This window comes from Lynx rufus, unplaced genomic scaffold, assembly GCF_022079265.1.
Source record: "Lynx rufus isolate CCGP_SWC_20201006 ecotype Redwood Valley unplaced genomic scaffold, mLynRuf1.p SCAF_2, whole genome shotgun sequence".
Taxonomy (NCBI): domain Eukaryota; kingdom Metazoa; phylum Chordata; class Mammalia; order Carnivora; family Felidae; genus Lynx; species Lynx rufus.
The window spans coordinates 54128703-54143600 of NW_025814834.1; the positions used below are offsets into that span (position 1 = coordinate 54128703).

The 14898-nt window shown below is 37.4% G+C and overlaps 1 protein-coding gene across 3 annotated transcripts in view; it reads left to right on the forward strand.

Annotated features, from left to right (window-relative positions):
• Positions 1-14898, forward strand: part of ZNF385B (zinc finger protein 385B) — a 318788-nt gene that overhangs the window by 14402 nt on the left and 289488 nt on the right. The window contains exon 2 of one of the 3 annotated variants that reach the window (XM_047085894.1): positions 10115-10252. The exons of the other annotated variants lie outside the window; for them this stretch is intronic. Coding sequence (XP_046941850.1) covers positions 10115-10252 — 138 coding nt within the window. The remainder of the gene's footprint in view (positions 1-10114; positions 10253-14898) is intronic. 3 annotated transcript variants of the gene reach the window in all.

The window sequence follows — 14898 nt, forward strand, 5'->3', positions numbered from 1 at the left end:
AAGTCTCTGATTCAGTAGGCCTGAGTAGAACCTGAGAACTTGCATTTCTAACAAATTCTCAGCAGAAGCTCCTGGTATGAAATCACACTTTGAGAATACCATCTAACCCATTGAGGAGGATTTATACCCAGACAAGGAGCTTCTAAACTTAGATAAATCTATAATTGGAAATTAGGAAAGAGAAGGATGGCCTTATGTTCCTTGTCTTCTCCTGGGACACCCACTGACCCATGGAAATAGACAGTGTCTTAAAAATAGAGTGACTCGTCCCCCAACCCTTTCAACCAAACCTTACCTCTAACCGGGAGCCTTATAAGCAACTCTGTACATTCTACAGTATCATAAACACAGTGAAGGTAGACCCAAAGGCTGTGGTTAAGTGGGTGAATGAGGCTTTACTTGTGCCACATATTGTGCTAAGGAGATTACCTTATTTAAATCCGCACAACAGATTTGTGAGGAACGTATTATTATTACATATAATGCAAATAAAGAAGGAAGAGGTTAGGTAGTAACCAGAAGAAGCAAGGCCGGGATTTGGAACAAGCTGGCCTAATTCTGTGGCCTGATTCCTTACCACGATGTTATTGCCTTCCATCTATGAATATAAGTTATGTTGGGCAGAACTTGCCTAGTTTGTGCTTATAGGTTACTGCTCAGACAGTGTACCTGATGTGAAGTTGAATCAGAAAAGAGAAGCCGTAAGTTCTCTCTCTGAATGTACCAGCATTGCTGCCCAGTAGCTTTCCCCACATATCAGTTAGGGATACATGATATTCTGATACCCACCCTATCCAATCAGATGTTATGTAAATCACTAGACAGAGTAGTAAATGTTAACTTCACATTTTATTCTCCTTGTGTTTTCTTTTCTTTTTTTAATTTTTTTTCAACGTTTATTTATTTTTTTTGGGACAGAGAGAGACAGAGCATGAACAGGGTAGGGGCAGAGAGAGAGGGAGACACAGAATCGGAAACAGGCTCCAGGCTCCGAGCCATCAGCCCAGAGCCCGACGCGGGGCTCGAACTCACGGACCGCGAGATCGTGACCTGGCTGAAGTCGGACGCTTAACCGACTGCGCCACCCAGGCGCCCCTCTCCTTGTGTTTTCAAGGAACATTTATGCCTGTCATGGAGAATCAAATTGCTCCCAAGGATTATGGTGGGGAGAATTGATTGTATTCTGAGGTTTTTTGAACCCATATTTCCTCAGAATGGGAAGGGATTCTTTCTTAGGGTGTGACCTCTGATCCTGCAGTTGGCACTCATTTGGCACAAATAATATTTAAAACTATGAAAGGTCAGGCCCAGATTATGAAGGTTGTGCCAAACTATCTTAGGAGAGACACATTTATATGTGATTTGCGGTGCACTGGAGATAGGAATTATCATGGAAAGACTAAAATAATGTTAGTTTTCACAACCCAACACGATAAGTATGACTCTCCTCATGTTATAGATAAGAAACTTAGAAAGATATGGAGGCCTTTCCAAAGGCCACACAAGGATTTAAAGTCTAAGATCTTTTTAGCACTCTGTATTACCTCTCATAACTTTTTGCAACAAATCCTTCACGAAGTAAAAATGAAAGGAATTCATGATTACTTTCTTGTTATCTAATGTTTGGTTTTCCTGGTTGCTACTAACTGAACTGCCCATTTTCTTTCTCACCTTCAATTAATTCCAAACAAATTTCTTTTTTTTAAATTTTTTTTAATGTTTATTTATTTTTGAGACAGAGAGAGACAGAACATGAATGGGGGAGGGTCAGAGAGAGAGGGAGACACAGAATCTAAAACAGGCTCCAGGCTCTGAGCTGTCAGCACAGAGCCCAACACGGGGCTCGAACTCACGGACCACAAGATCATGACCTGAGCCAAAGTCGGATGCCTAACCAACTGAGCCACCCAGGCACCCCCCCAAATTTCTAATCTCATTGAAGGTTAAGTTTTTAAGACTAAACAAGAGTTAGTCAAGCAAAGAGAGTAGAGAAACATTGATTCAAAGGCAGTAAAGGGAATGTTGAAAATCTTAAACCGAGAAACAGTTTGGCATATCCAAAAAGCTGAGATGTGGCTGAAACTGAGAAAACCAGAAGGAGACACAAGAGAATGTGGCATAATAGAAGTCTTTAGATATTTTTTTAAACAATGCTTTATTTTAATCATGATTCTCTGGGGTCAAAGATTAGAACTGGTGGTCCTTGCCCCGGACTCACCAGAGGTCACTCATGCAGCTGCAGTCAACTGGGTTGGATGGTCTATGATCACCTCACACACACGTGTGGTGCTGGCTGTATACTAGAGCTTTCTTGCCAGGAGACTCTCCTTTTCCAGTTACTTAGACTAGGCTTTGTTACTCTGAGTCACAGAACAGTACTGCAAATACAGCAAGAGTAGAAGGTGCAACCACTGTGTTCTTTTGGTCAGAGCTAGTCACAAGACCAGTCCAGCCTCAAGTGGTGGAAAAATAGATTCTGCCTCTTAAAGTGAGAAGTGGCATCTTTGATTTGGCTTTAGAAATTCTGTACTGAGTTTGAGTAGATTTTTTAAAAACAGTTTTTAATATTTATTTATTTTTGAGACAGGGAGAGGCAGAGAATGAGTAGGGGAGGTGCAGAGAGAGGGAGACACAGAATCTAAAGTAGGCTCCAGACTCTGAGCTGTCAGCACAGAGCCCAATGCGGGGCTCGAACCCACAAGCCATGAGATCATGACCTGAGCAGAAGTTGGATGCCCAACCAACTGAGCCATCAAGGTGCCCCAAGTTTGAGTAGATTTTAACTTGAGGACACTTTGGGAGCAGGAAGAGGAAAAGTAAGAATGATATAACCAGGTGATTTTGCAGCAGGAAGTAGAAGTAATTATTTGGAGGTAGAAATGGAGAGCAAGATCAGAAAATGGGTTGTGGGTTGGAGTGTTGTATAATGTATCCTCTTCTTTGCTGCCATATTCTCTGCTTCTCTCTTTGGTGCCTCCAGGATCCTCGGTGATCCTCAGCTGTTTTTCCCCCTCCCTTCTAATCTCTTATTTGCATTCCTATTTTACATATAAGAATCAGCTTCTAGGGTCAAGACATTGTAATAGGTATTATAACTATTAAAATATGTGGGTGGATTTTTAAATTCCTAGGCCAAATTTCTTACGCTGCCTCTCCTATATATTTAAAATGAAAATTTATCCTCAAAAAGTGTTTTTCTCAGACAATTTTGAACTTTAGAAAGTAAACTTGAAATAGTAACACTGTAGAATCACCACAAGATGGTGCCACAAGTATATCGAAAGTAAGATATTTTCCTCATTCCTAACCCCACAATATTTTGCTGGAACTCATTAATGAATATGGAAAGCAAAGAAATACAAAGGGGTGAGCATTTATGCGAACATGCATGTGTGGGCAGGAGCATGCTCGTTTGACAGACTTTTTGAGCATCTTCTATGCATTAGGCAAAATCTGTAGGGGAGATACCTCAGGGGTCTGTGTGCCTGCACGTGTGTGCACATGCACGCTCCAGACACCTGACAGAGGGTGGGAGGGAGAGAGAAAAGGTCACGTTCAGAGGAGATTTTTCTTCACTTTTCAGTAATAAAAATTACTGCTTAAATATCATATATTGTTCCCTGTCTGGAAAAAAAAGTTGTAGTTCATTTTAAGAGATATTAGATATGAACATTAACGTTTAGTGACGCAAACCTAGGTTTATGTGGTAGATGCAGAGATAGAGTTGGAATTCATCAATATGATAATGTCCTACTTTTGCAGTAGAAACATGGTTTAAGGGGCGCCTGGGTGGCGCAGTCGGTTAAGCGTCCGACTTCAGCCAGGTCACGATCTCGCGGTCCATGAGTTCGAGCCCCGCGTCGGGCTCTGGGCTGATGGCTCAGAGCCTGGAGCCTGTTTCCAATTCTGTGTCTCCCTCTCTCTCTGCCCCTCCCCTCCCCCGTTCATGCTCTGTCTCTCTCTGTCCCCAAAATAAATAAACGTTGAAAAAAAAATTAAAAAAAAAAGAAACATGGTTTAAGATGCTTGCTTTTCATTTTTGACAAGTCAGTTTGGCATTTATCATTTAACTGAGAAATCTTTTGCAAAATATAGGTACTATGATGAAAGTATAACATATCATTGAGGGAGTATCAGTGAGTTCCTGTGAGTAAGTGCACTAGGTAAGAAATGCATTTCACTAAGGAAACAGATGGGTTAAATTATTTATAATGCACTTATTTTCCTAGACCTCTTAATTGTAAGTCCATAAAAATCTTTTCATGGAACAATTATTATACAACCCAGTCAGTAGATAGAGTCCATATGACTTCCTATAATTTTCCATAGGAAAACCAGACTTAGAAGGGAAAGGATCTTGGTTGATGTATACCAAATTGGATTCTTAAGAAGAGGACATTTGCTGTCTTTAGCATATATTCCTATTGATAGGGCCCAGGAATTTTCTCTTACTTAGAATAATTTAGACTCAGTGATGATACAGTAGAAGGAATATTAATATACTTTTTTGACTCTTTGTCTTGGCCAGAATTGATCATTATAAGTTTTCAAGTATTTTACAAAATCCTAGCTTAAGTCTATTCTTCAAAACAGGAATAGAGTTAGTGCCACACATGGGTACTCTCCAGGTAAATTCAGCTGAGATTTGGGCTTATTGAGGGTCCTTATAATGAGAGTAGAGCAATTCAGAAATAGGATGAAGTCTCAAGTTATAACTCCAGTCTCCCCAATACTTTGAGACAGAACCCCAGCCATTTTGGGTGGTGTCAGAATTCTAGAACATTTTAAGGTAGACCTCAAAAAGTCATTATAGAACAACTCTATATTCTGTGCACGTGGTTAAAAACTATAAACAAGGGGCCCATCATATAAATATAGAACTCTACGGAATTGACATATATAAGAGTTTGAAAGGAACTTTTTAAAATAAAGAATTAAAAGGAGTGGCTGGCCCTTTTAGTGAGGACAGATGATCTTTTGCTTTAGGAATTCTTTGGACTATGAACTTTTAAGAGTTATTTTATATCAAGTCTTGGCATTTAGATTTTAAAAACCAAATACCAACACTTTTCAGTGTGGAATTGAATCTTAGACAATGATGGCAAGTGTTTGGGTGGCTGAGTGATGAGAATTATCAAAGGCCAACTTAAAATCTGTTACCTGGGTATGTGTGTGTGTGTGTGTGTGTGTGTGTGTGTGTGTGTGTGTTACCTATTTTGAACTAATCTGTGGAGAAAGGCTTTTGATAGCTGGCTTAGCAGGAATTTAAAATTAGTAAGTTCAGTTTCACATGGTGAGTTGAATGTGTTGTCATCCTGACTGACCAGATTTCTTCACATGGATGTTCTGCTTTCAGGCCCTTGACAACATCATAGCCAAGGAGGCTCTTGGACATTGTTCCAAATTAGACATGCCTGTGGAATGTGATAACTGACCATGGGGTTGGTGTTCATCTTTGCACTTACGTTTTTTCTGGAGCTGGTTCTTCGGCCAACTGTGAACAAGTTTGCTCTTCTCCTGTTTACCTGATGAGTTTGGAGGAGCTGGTGGGCTGGTTATTGTGGGGTTTTGTTTTGTTTTGTTTTGTTTTGTTTTGTTTATGGCCTGAGTGCAGTGGCATTCATATCATGCTGACCCACTTCATTTCAAGAGTTTGCCCTCTAGTGAGCCTGTCTTGCAATCCAGAGACTCTTGGCCTGTAGACACCAGATGTTTATTCTTATGTGGACATGATGTAAAAGGTGTAAGGAGATACTGATTTTGATCCTGGGGAGTTACCCACTCTGGATAGTTACTTACTTTTAGAAGCTGCAATAACTCCAGCAAACCCCCAGGGCACTATTTGGTTACTAAAGAAAGAATTCACTAAATTATGTTGTACTGTCAAAATGAATAAATGGTTTCCTTCTTCACATGGAAAATGACTTTGAATATGGTCATATTCTAGATACTAAGATTAGAGCCACACATTCTGTTATACTTTGTACAGTAAATAGGAAGACCAGTGTTCTCATAAACACCTCTGTGACTCCTTTCCACTGCAAGTCTGGGCCCCAAAAGCCACCCAAGAAATGCTCTTCTTTTTAGGCGGTATATGTATAGTCTTTTTGAAAATAAAAATTGTATATATTTAAGGTATACCACATGATTCGATACACATCTACATAGTGAAATGATTGCTGTAGTCAAGCTGATTAATATATCTATCTCCAAATATAATCACTTTGTGTGTGTGTGTGTGTTGAGAACAACTGAAATCTACACTCTTAGCAAAATTCCAGTACTCAATATAGTATTGGTAATTCTAGTCAGCATACTATACCTCAGCTCTCTAGACTTATTCATCCTATATAAGTGTAACTTGGTACTGTTTGACCACCATCTCTTAGAAGATGATGAGTATTCTACAGGCCCAAAGTCTCAAGTCAATGCTATCTTAAAGTTCTTTAATGTACATAATTTAAAAAATGATTTACTTGAGAAATATACTGATAGGACAACTCCAAGTAAATACAACATAATATTCATGTTTTGGGGGAGAGGAATATTCTTTTTAAAAATGGGTTTTAGGGGCGCCTGGGTGGCGCAGTCGGTTAAGCGTCCGACTTCAGCCAGGTCACGATCTCGCGGTCCGTGAGTTCGAGCCCCGTGTCAGGCTCTGGGCTGATGGCTCAGAGCCTGGAGCCTGTTTCCGATTCTGTGTCTCCCTCTCTCTCTGCCCCTCGCCCGTTCATGCTCTGTCTCTCTCTGTCCCAAAAATAAATAAACGTTGAAAAAAAAAATTTTAAATAAAAATGGGTTTTAAAGTCAAACAGTTTGAATATTGAAAGTAAAGAATATTACTACATTTTTTTCTATAAGTGATTTTGAAGAACTCTTACACCAAATAGTACATAGCATATAACAATAAAATTTGGGACCTTTACTTCATGAAGTTTATTTTTTGTTTGTGACATTTTCATATGTGATGTTGAACATTATGGGTGTTTTGTTTCAGGGTACACTGACGAGAGTGAGATGTTTCATGCCTCATTCTGAAAATATATTCTTCTTTTTAAAATTTTCTTTTGAAAATTATAAAGTACATTGCTAAAACAAATATTTTTGTCAAGTGCCTTTCAGATTTTTGGGTATAAAGTAGTTAATCAATGAACATTTGATATAATTATTATTATGGTTTTTTTTCTTGACGCAGTAGTTCTGAATGGCTGCTTCTTACTTTCTGCTCCCATGCCCTACTTTTGTCATCTTGCGTTACAGCCCCATCTCTGCTCTACTTTGTGTCTCAGTCTTAATAGCACCTTCTCTTGTATTTTTTGCCTGTCCTGTTAAGGCAATGCTAATCACCAAATCTCTTGCTCAAGCAAGAGAACACTTGTTTAGGTACCATTTTCTGGTCCATAACCCTATAATAGTTTAGGTAAACATTTTACAGGTCCACAGTCTCTCTTTTTTTTTTTTTTTAATTTTTTTTAACGTTTATTTATTTTTGAGACAGAGAGAGGCAGAGCATGAACAGGGGAGGGGCAGAGAGAGAGGGAGACACAGAATCTGAAACAGGCTCCAGGCTCTGAGCTGTCAGCACAGAGCCCGACGCGGGGCTCGAACTCACAGACCGTGAGATCATGACCTGAGCCGAAGTCGGACGTTTAACCGACCGAGCCACCCAGGTGCCCCATGGTCCACAGTCTCTTAACCTGCAATTCTTGCAATCCAAGAAGCCCTGAAAATCAGAAGATTTTATAATTAATACTGATGGCAAAACCTGACCTAAACTGATATGAGGTTAATTATAGACTTTATTTATCCCATCTAGTATGAATATGCACATGTTTTGCTGCAGAAATGTTGTGTCTGACTATAGAGTGTCGCCCCAGACCCCACTGGAAGCATTATATAATTCATGCTCTATGCAGAGTATTATCTTTCTAAAATCTGAAAGCACTTGAATTCTGAAATGCATCTGGCACTAGGGTTTTAGATTAGGGATTGAGGACTATAATCAAATATTATGGCTTCATTTTTTTATGAAAATTTACCTTATTACTAGGGAGCTGCATGCATGGTAATAATAAAAATAATTTTAGGCACACAATCTCATGAACAATTTTCTAAGACTAGAAAAGTGCATGTGCCACACACACACACACACACACACACACACACACAGAAAACCCTGAGCAATTGATGAATCAGTGAATCATGAGGCACAAATGAATGGAATTCAGGAGTAACTGCAAAAGTAACTGCAAAAGGAGGAGTGCATTTTCCTGTGATGTAGGGGTGTGTGTAAACACACGCACACACACAAACATGCTTGTGTATATATGTATACATAAAAATGTGCTTGTATACATACACACACAAAAATGTACTTGTATATACACACAAACATACTCGTGTGTATGTCTACTCTGTGTATGTCTATAACTGTCTCCAAGGAAGGAGTTCTGACCAGTGGCCAGTAAACAGTAAAATATATATGTAGAAATATAAGGAGGACACCTATGGGGGTGCCATGTTTAAAGTTGCTCCAAAATGCTGTGATATGTAAATGTACATTAGGAATCGTGCTTATTTTTACACAGACATTTTGGGTCCAGTAGACAGTACTCAATGTGGTACCTAAGAGCTAGTAGTATTTCTAGAATTGACCACAGTCCTTCACAGAAGGTCCTCAGGTCAGCATTGCCTTTATTGGACCCTGATTTGTTCTGTCATTAGAGTCTCAGTGAGAGCCTAAAACCCATCTTTAAAAATCCGAATAGAACCTAGAATGTGTTCTTTGTCAATTCTACTTACGAGGAATTTCTTCCAGTTATCATTGAAGTTTTTGGTAAAAGTTTTATGTCCTTTTTGCTTTGCGCTTTGCACGTCTCAAAGCTCTATATTTTGTGATCTCAAATCACTATTGCTACTTTTTGGGGTATTCTACCTTGTACCTTTTTAAGAGTATGTCAGCTGGCTCTTGCATCTTCTATTTTAGTATTGAAAGAGAAAAGATGGTAAAAGGTATAGGTGTAAATTTGGGGGTGGATGGGGTGGATTTTATTTATTTAAAGAAATTTTTTTAAAATGTTTATTCTTGAGAGACAGAGAGAGACAGAGCACGAGCAGGGGAGGGACAGAGAGGGAGGCACAGAATCTGAAGCAGGCTCCAGGCTCTGAGCTGTCAGCACAGAGCCCAGTGCGGGACTTGAACTCATGAATCAGGAGATCATGATCTGAGCTGAAGTCGGACGCTTAACTGACTGAGCCACCCAGGCATCCCTGGGGTGGGGATTTTAATGAGCTATAGAGTTTTTAAAAAGTAATAAGCAGACAAAAAATATGGGGTTAAAAATACTCTTTTACTTTATTTTCTTGTTACACAGAGTACATTGAAATCTTTATTGTTTAAGAATTTGTCTTACAGTAAATTGGATAGTATTTTGCCCTGGTGTTAGCATATTCCTGCCCACTTTTACTATCATTATTGTTTTAATTTAGAAACAAGCAGTTAGGGGTTGAAGTATATTTAACTTGCTCTTTAGTGGACATCTATATGAAATATATGGAAATATTTTTGTTATTGTTGTGATAGCCTCTACTGATTTTATTTGTCTCTAGAAAAGTCCCAGGAACCTACAGCTTTATTGATTTTTGCAGCTTTTACTATAAGTCCTTATAATATATACTACTGATTTCTTCTCTGCATCCTGCTCATTGTTGAAAAGCCAGAGCTATTTTTAACATTTATACAATTTCAGTAGATGATTCTTCATTCCACAAGGTTTGGTGCTAAATCTGTGGAGCCTTTCATAATCATATCCTTTTTGTGGTTTGCTTGAATTTGAGCACAGTGGCTGATTTCATGCATTGATAATGAAGGCTTAGGTTGCCTGTTTCTCGGCATAAATCCACCTCAGACTTGTAGGTTGACAGTGCTTCTGGTTGCAGCACGCGTGGAGATATAGAATTGAAATTGCTCTGCTTTCTTTACAAATGACTCAGAGTGTGCTTGTCCTTCCCTAAAATGTTGCCAGCGTGTAAAGGATTTTCAATGAGCAGTGCAATAAGCCAGCATCTGGGAAGGTTTGGAGCTGCGCTGATATAGCGTGGTACTGTCACACAGATAATCAGGGCTGGAGCCAAGTCTCGGTAGCATTGTGCATCACACTGGTCACATACTGGAAGTTTTGTTTATCCAACTTGGTTGCTCTCAAAGCTGGTGAAAGCCCAGCCAGGATGTGGAGTGGACTTCCTAGCAGAGGTGAGCATTTTTATTCTAAAAACTTGGATCTGGTATCTGGTGTGTCAGTAACAGATTCTTATGCTGTGTTGAATCCTGTGGAGTTATCAATTGTGTTTATCATGTCGTGCTGACAGATTTGAAGGGCGACACTGAGGAGCAAAATATATGATTCTTTAATTTCATTGGGAAGTAACTCCTTAAATGCACGGTGTGATAGCATTCTTTTCTTTCTGTGCTAGCTGTTTGCCGAGGACATCTTAACAGTAGGTGACTTCCTTTGCATTTTAAACATTCAGAACAAGTCAGTGATATTATGCAATTTTGCTGTCATTACTGAAAGTAGGTAATTAGCAGTGCTATGATGTGTTTCATATATATATATATATATACACACACACACACACACCCATATATGACTATGAACTAAATGTACTTTGTAGAATCTTTGATGTGAAAAATACATAGGAGGAAGCAAGTGATGTTTACAAGATAACTAAGAAAGTAAATGAAGTGGATTACATACTGGAGTTGATACCTTGTTAAGCTTGACATTAATAATTAAAAGTTATGACCTGTCACACACTGGACAACCTCCAGTAATTGATTTTTAGAGACAGTATACTGAATGAAAGAAGGAGAAAATTAGTAACATTTCTTCCTAAAGCATGTTTTAATTAGATGTGACATTTTAAATGTAGCAGATTTTATGACTTAAATGTAAATAAAGTGCTGACACTCAGCTGGAAAGTTAAATTACTAGATCACCTGCCCAGGAAGGTCAGTTGTGGCATTGGAAGTATAAAGTATTTGCAAGCCAACTAGATAGAGGCAAGCTCGAAGTTAGCCTCTGAGTATATGCAGTCCTATTGCTTAGGCTCTTCGAACTCCAATTCCTTCATGATGAGAAGCTGTTCTAAAGAAGAAAGGACTGAGAGTTATGATGTGTTCACAAAGCAGTATGCTTATTAAGTGTCTGTTTAGTGTGTTAAGTCTGCAGAGAAATCTATTTTTGTTTGATTGGAAGCTAACATGGCACATGAGGTATGTATTTATATATGTGTGTATGTGTTTTTCCTGCTAAATTTATTTGAGGCAGCTGTTCTATAGCTTTCAACTCTGAAGTTATAGATAAGGGTGTATTCGTTTGACAGAAGATTCGAGAACCCCGTTTACTGCCAGTACATGTAAAGCTTGGCTAAGCAGACGCATCAGGAGCAAACCATTTGTGTTCGCCAATCTGTCTCAGCAAGTCCCAGGGCCACTATCTTGCTAGAAGCCACTGTGTGCTTTTGAAAGCATGAAATTAGTTTTATACTGAGCACATGGTTTCTCATTTAGCAGCTCTTTTTATGGTAATGGTCAATTTATGGTTCACTGCCAGGATTTCGGTGTTCTGTCAAAGCTGATAGTTTCTGCTAAGGTGTCTCTATGAGATAAATTTTTAAAAAGCAGAGGGAGGGAGGCACCTAATTAGACCCTCAAGAAGAGACTCTTACCTTCAACCTAGTCTGTTTTCTGAATGCATTGTCATTTCTCCAAAATTCTTTATGTTTTTCATCCAAAACCTACAGATTTGAAGTTATGAACATTTATCTCTTTGGACTTTACTTGACGTGTGACATCAAAATAGCTATGTTCTCATATGTGTAGTATTTATTTATCTTTTTGTAATACATTTGTAGAAAACCACTCTATCAGTACTGACCATTTTGTGCAGTTCATCATTAGACTTATCTGCTTGTTTGGTAATACATCCCAGAGCAATGCTGGAGAGAGGACAAGGCTTTTATATATTTTATAGTTGATATAAACTACCCATACATTACCCATACTTTATTATACATATGTGTGTTGTGAGAAGGGTTAGTTAAGGAATAAAGCTAAACAGCCCAAAGATGTATTAGCAATGCTGAAAATGTCTTCTTTCATACAACTGCCTCATCTTGAAAAGTAAAAGCTCTCAAATGCTAAAATTATATTAAAAATAGTTTTTATTTGTTTCCACAAAGTGATAATAGATGAAATGTACTTTAAATGTTGTAAGAATGATTTTCTTAGCCTTTTCTTTCTATCAGAAAATAACCCTTGTTGAAAGTTTTGCTAGTCATAGTGCATTTTGAAATAGAGGTGGTCAAAATTAACTACCAAGACATTTAATGAAGTATTTATTCTTGTTTTTTTTCTTTGCATGGTGGTAATAGATATATACAGGTGGATTACGGTACACATTGGAATGGTGCTATTATGCTTTTTTTTTTTTCAAACGGCCTTGACAATGGAACTGAAAACACTTCTGAAATCTTGAATTTCATGATTTTTTTTTCTTGTTAATCCTTGGATCTTTGCCTAGGTTATTAAGTGATTTCACATGATAAAGGATCCAAGCTAAAATCGTATTTATTGAAACGTATGCATATAATATGTGCCATTATAATTAGGAGATTTTCTGATTTTCAGTGGAGCCTAATTTCAAGCAACTTATTTTTCTTCTGTTCTTTTAGGAATGTCATGTCACAAGTCATCATCAGATTGTCAGGGGGGTTTTGTTTCAGGTTTTTGACTACAAATAAATATCTCATATTTCTTGCTTCCCCAAAGCCCATGAGACAAATTGGGTTTTTGTGTTGAGAATTAGAAGATTAGAAGGGCATTGAGATTTTCTCTTCGAAATTTCTGATGATTTAACATGTTTAGTAAATAAAACCTTTAAAGAAGTTTTAGAATGTCAGAATTCTCCTAGAATAGTAAAACTTGTCATATTACATAGATCATAGAAATTCACTAGAAGTGAGGGATAATTTAGCATATTTGCCTAAAATCTTAGCATCAATTTCTCTTTCACGGGAGTAGGATTTAGAAAGTTATCATGAGGATGTGAGATTCTTGTGAATCTCTGTGAAATTTACCTGCGTCTTTTCACTTTTATGTCAAGAGCTAGCAATCCTGGGTTCCCTTTAGCATTTAAAAATGATTAGTTATGACACATAGCAAATACCAAAGTAGGTAGTAAACATACTTTAGTTGAGAAACATGACAAAATCAAAGTACTCTCCAAGTTCAGTGAGCTTTCCTATTGTACACAAGCAATTATTTGTTTGGACTATTTATATAGCTTGTATATAGTTTGTTTTGAGGTTTGTTGCTGTGGTGATAAATTCTTTTTTAGTATAAGTATGTCCCAGGCAATATTTGGGACATACTTATACTAAAAATTATTCATTGTTTAGCTGAAATTCACATTTGACTGGGTGTCCTATATTTAACGTGGGAACCCTACCTATTTTCTAAATAAGAAGGTGAATCTCTAATTATTACCAATAAAATTAGGTCTGCCAAAGCCAAAATGGCAGCTTCATATTCCTATAAAAGCAGTTTCTACCTCGGAGTTTATTCCTAGAATCTCCTATGAAAAGAAAGTTTTCATTTGAGAAACTTAAAATGGTATATATATATATATATATATATATATATATATATATATATATAAAAGGATTGGTAGAGCAGAAATCATGAGGAAGGATATGAAAGCCTCCTATAGTTACAGAAATAAGACAATAAAGGCAGCATATTAAATAACAGTTGCCAGTAACATTTTAAATAAAAATTTTCCAATTGTTATCCTTTATCAACTAGAACATTTTCAGGATTTTCCTCCTTTAACAAATTTGAGATTCTTATAAATTAATTTTATTTTGTTGTAGTTAAGATGCATGATGAGGGGTCCCTCCTTCATGGTCTCCCTCTACTCCTCCATCTGGACTTCACTCAAATGCTCATTGTCCTTTTGATTTTAGGACTCATGTTCTTGACTGCTACTTCCTAGGTTTCACAGAGACACAGAGTAACTTGCAAACTTGACTTAGAAGATCTATGGGATCCTTTAGTTATTAAGTGCACCATGGCTGAGTAAAAAAGAATAAAGATAATATTTATTGTGTACCCACTATGTGCCTCATACAATATTAAAATATTTATAGGCAGATTTTATTGAATGCTCATCACTTTTTAGTGTATTAATGTAATATTCATCGTACACATGTTAAGCCATGGCTGAGTAAAAAAGAATAGAGATAATATTTATTGTGTACCTACTATGTGCCTCATATAATATTAAAATATTTATAGGCAGATTTTACTGAATGCTAATCACTTTTTAGTGTATTAATGTAATATTCATTGTACACATGTTAAGCTATTTATCAAAAACCCTGTTCCTAGCCCAGAGTTACTCCAATTTTAACCTCACCAGAACAGAGCAAAACATTTCCATCCTGGCTCCAAATGTTACTTTTAAACATCTGGGCAACCTCCCCACAGGGAAATGAAGGAATAAAGGCTCATTTTTTTTTTTTTTTTATCTCACCTAAGGCTGTATTTTAAAATCCTCTTTGCTCAGACTTTGCTTTACCTTTCTTGTCTCTTTTTCACTTCCTAATATGTCCCTGCCTCCACTATTTTTATAAGTATCCCCAATGAGTGTGACTAGATATCACCATATAATTTGATTCTCAAGATGAGAAAGAAATATATAGAACTAAACTACATGTGCTATAACAGAATTTTGTCCTAGGCTACCTTGAAGTCGATTAGTAAATAATGTAGAGGAGATGTTTGGAATAATTTCATTAAGCTAACCTTTTTGTACCCAGTCTAAAATGCCACCT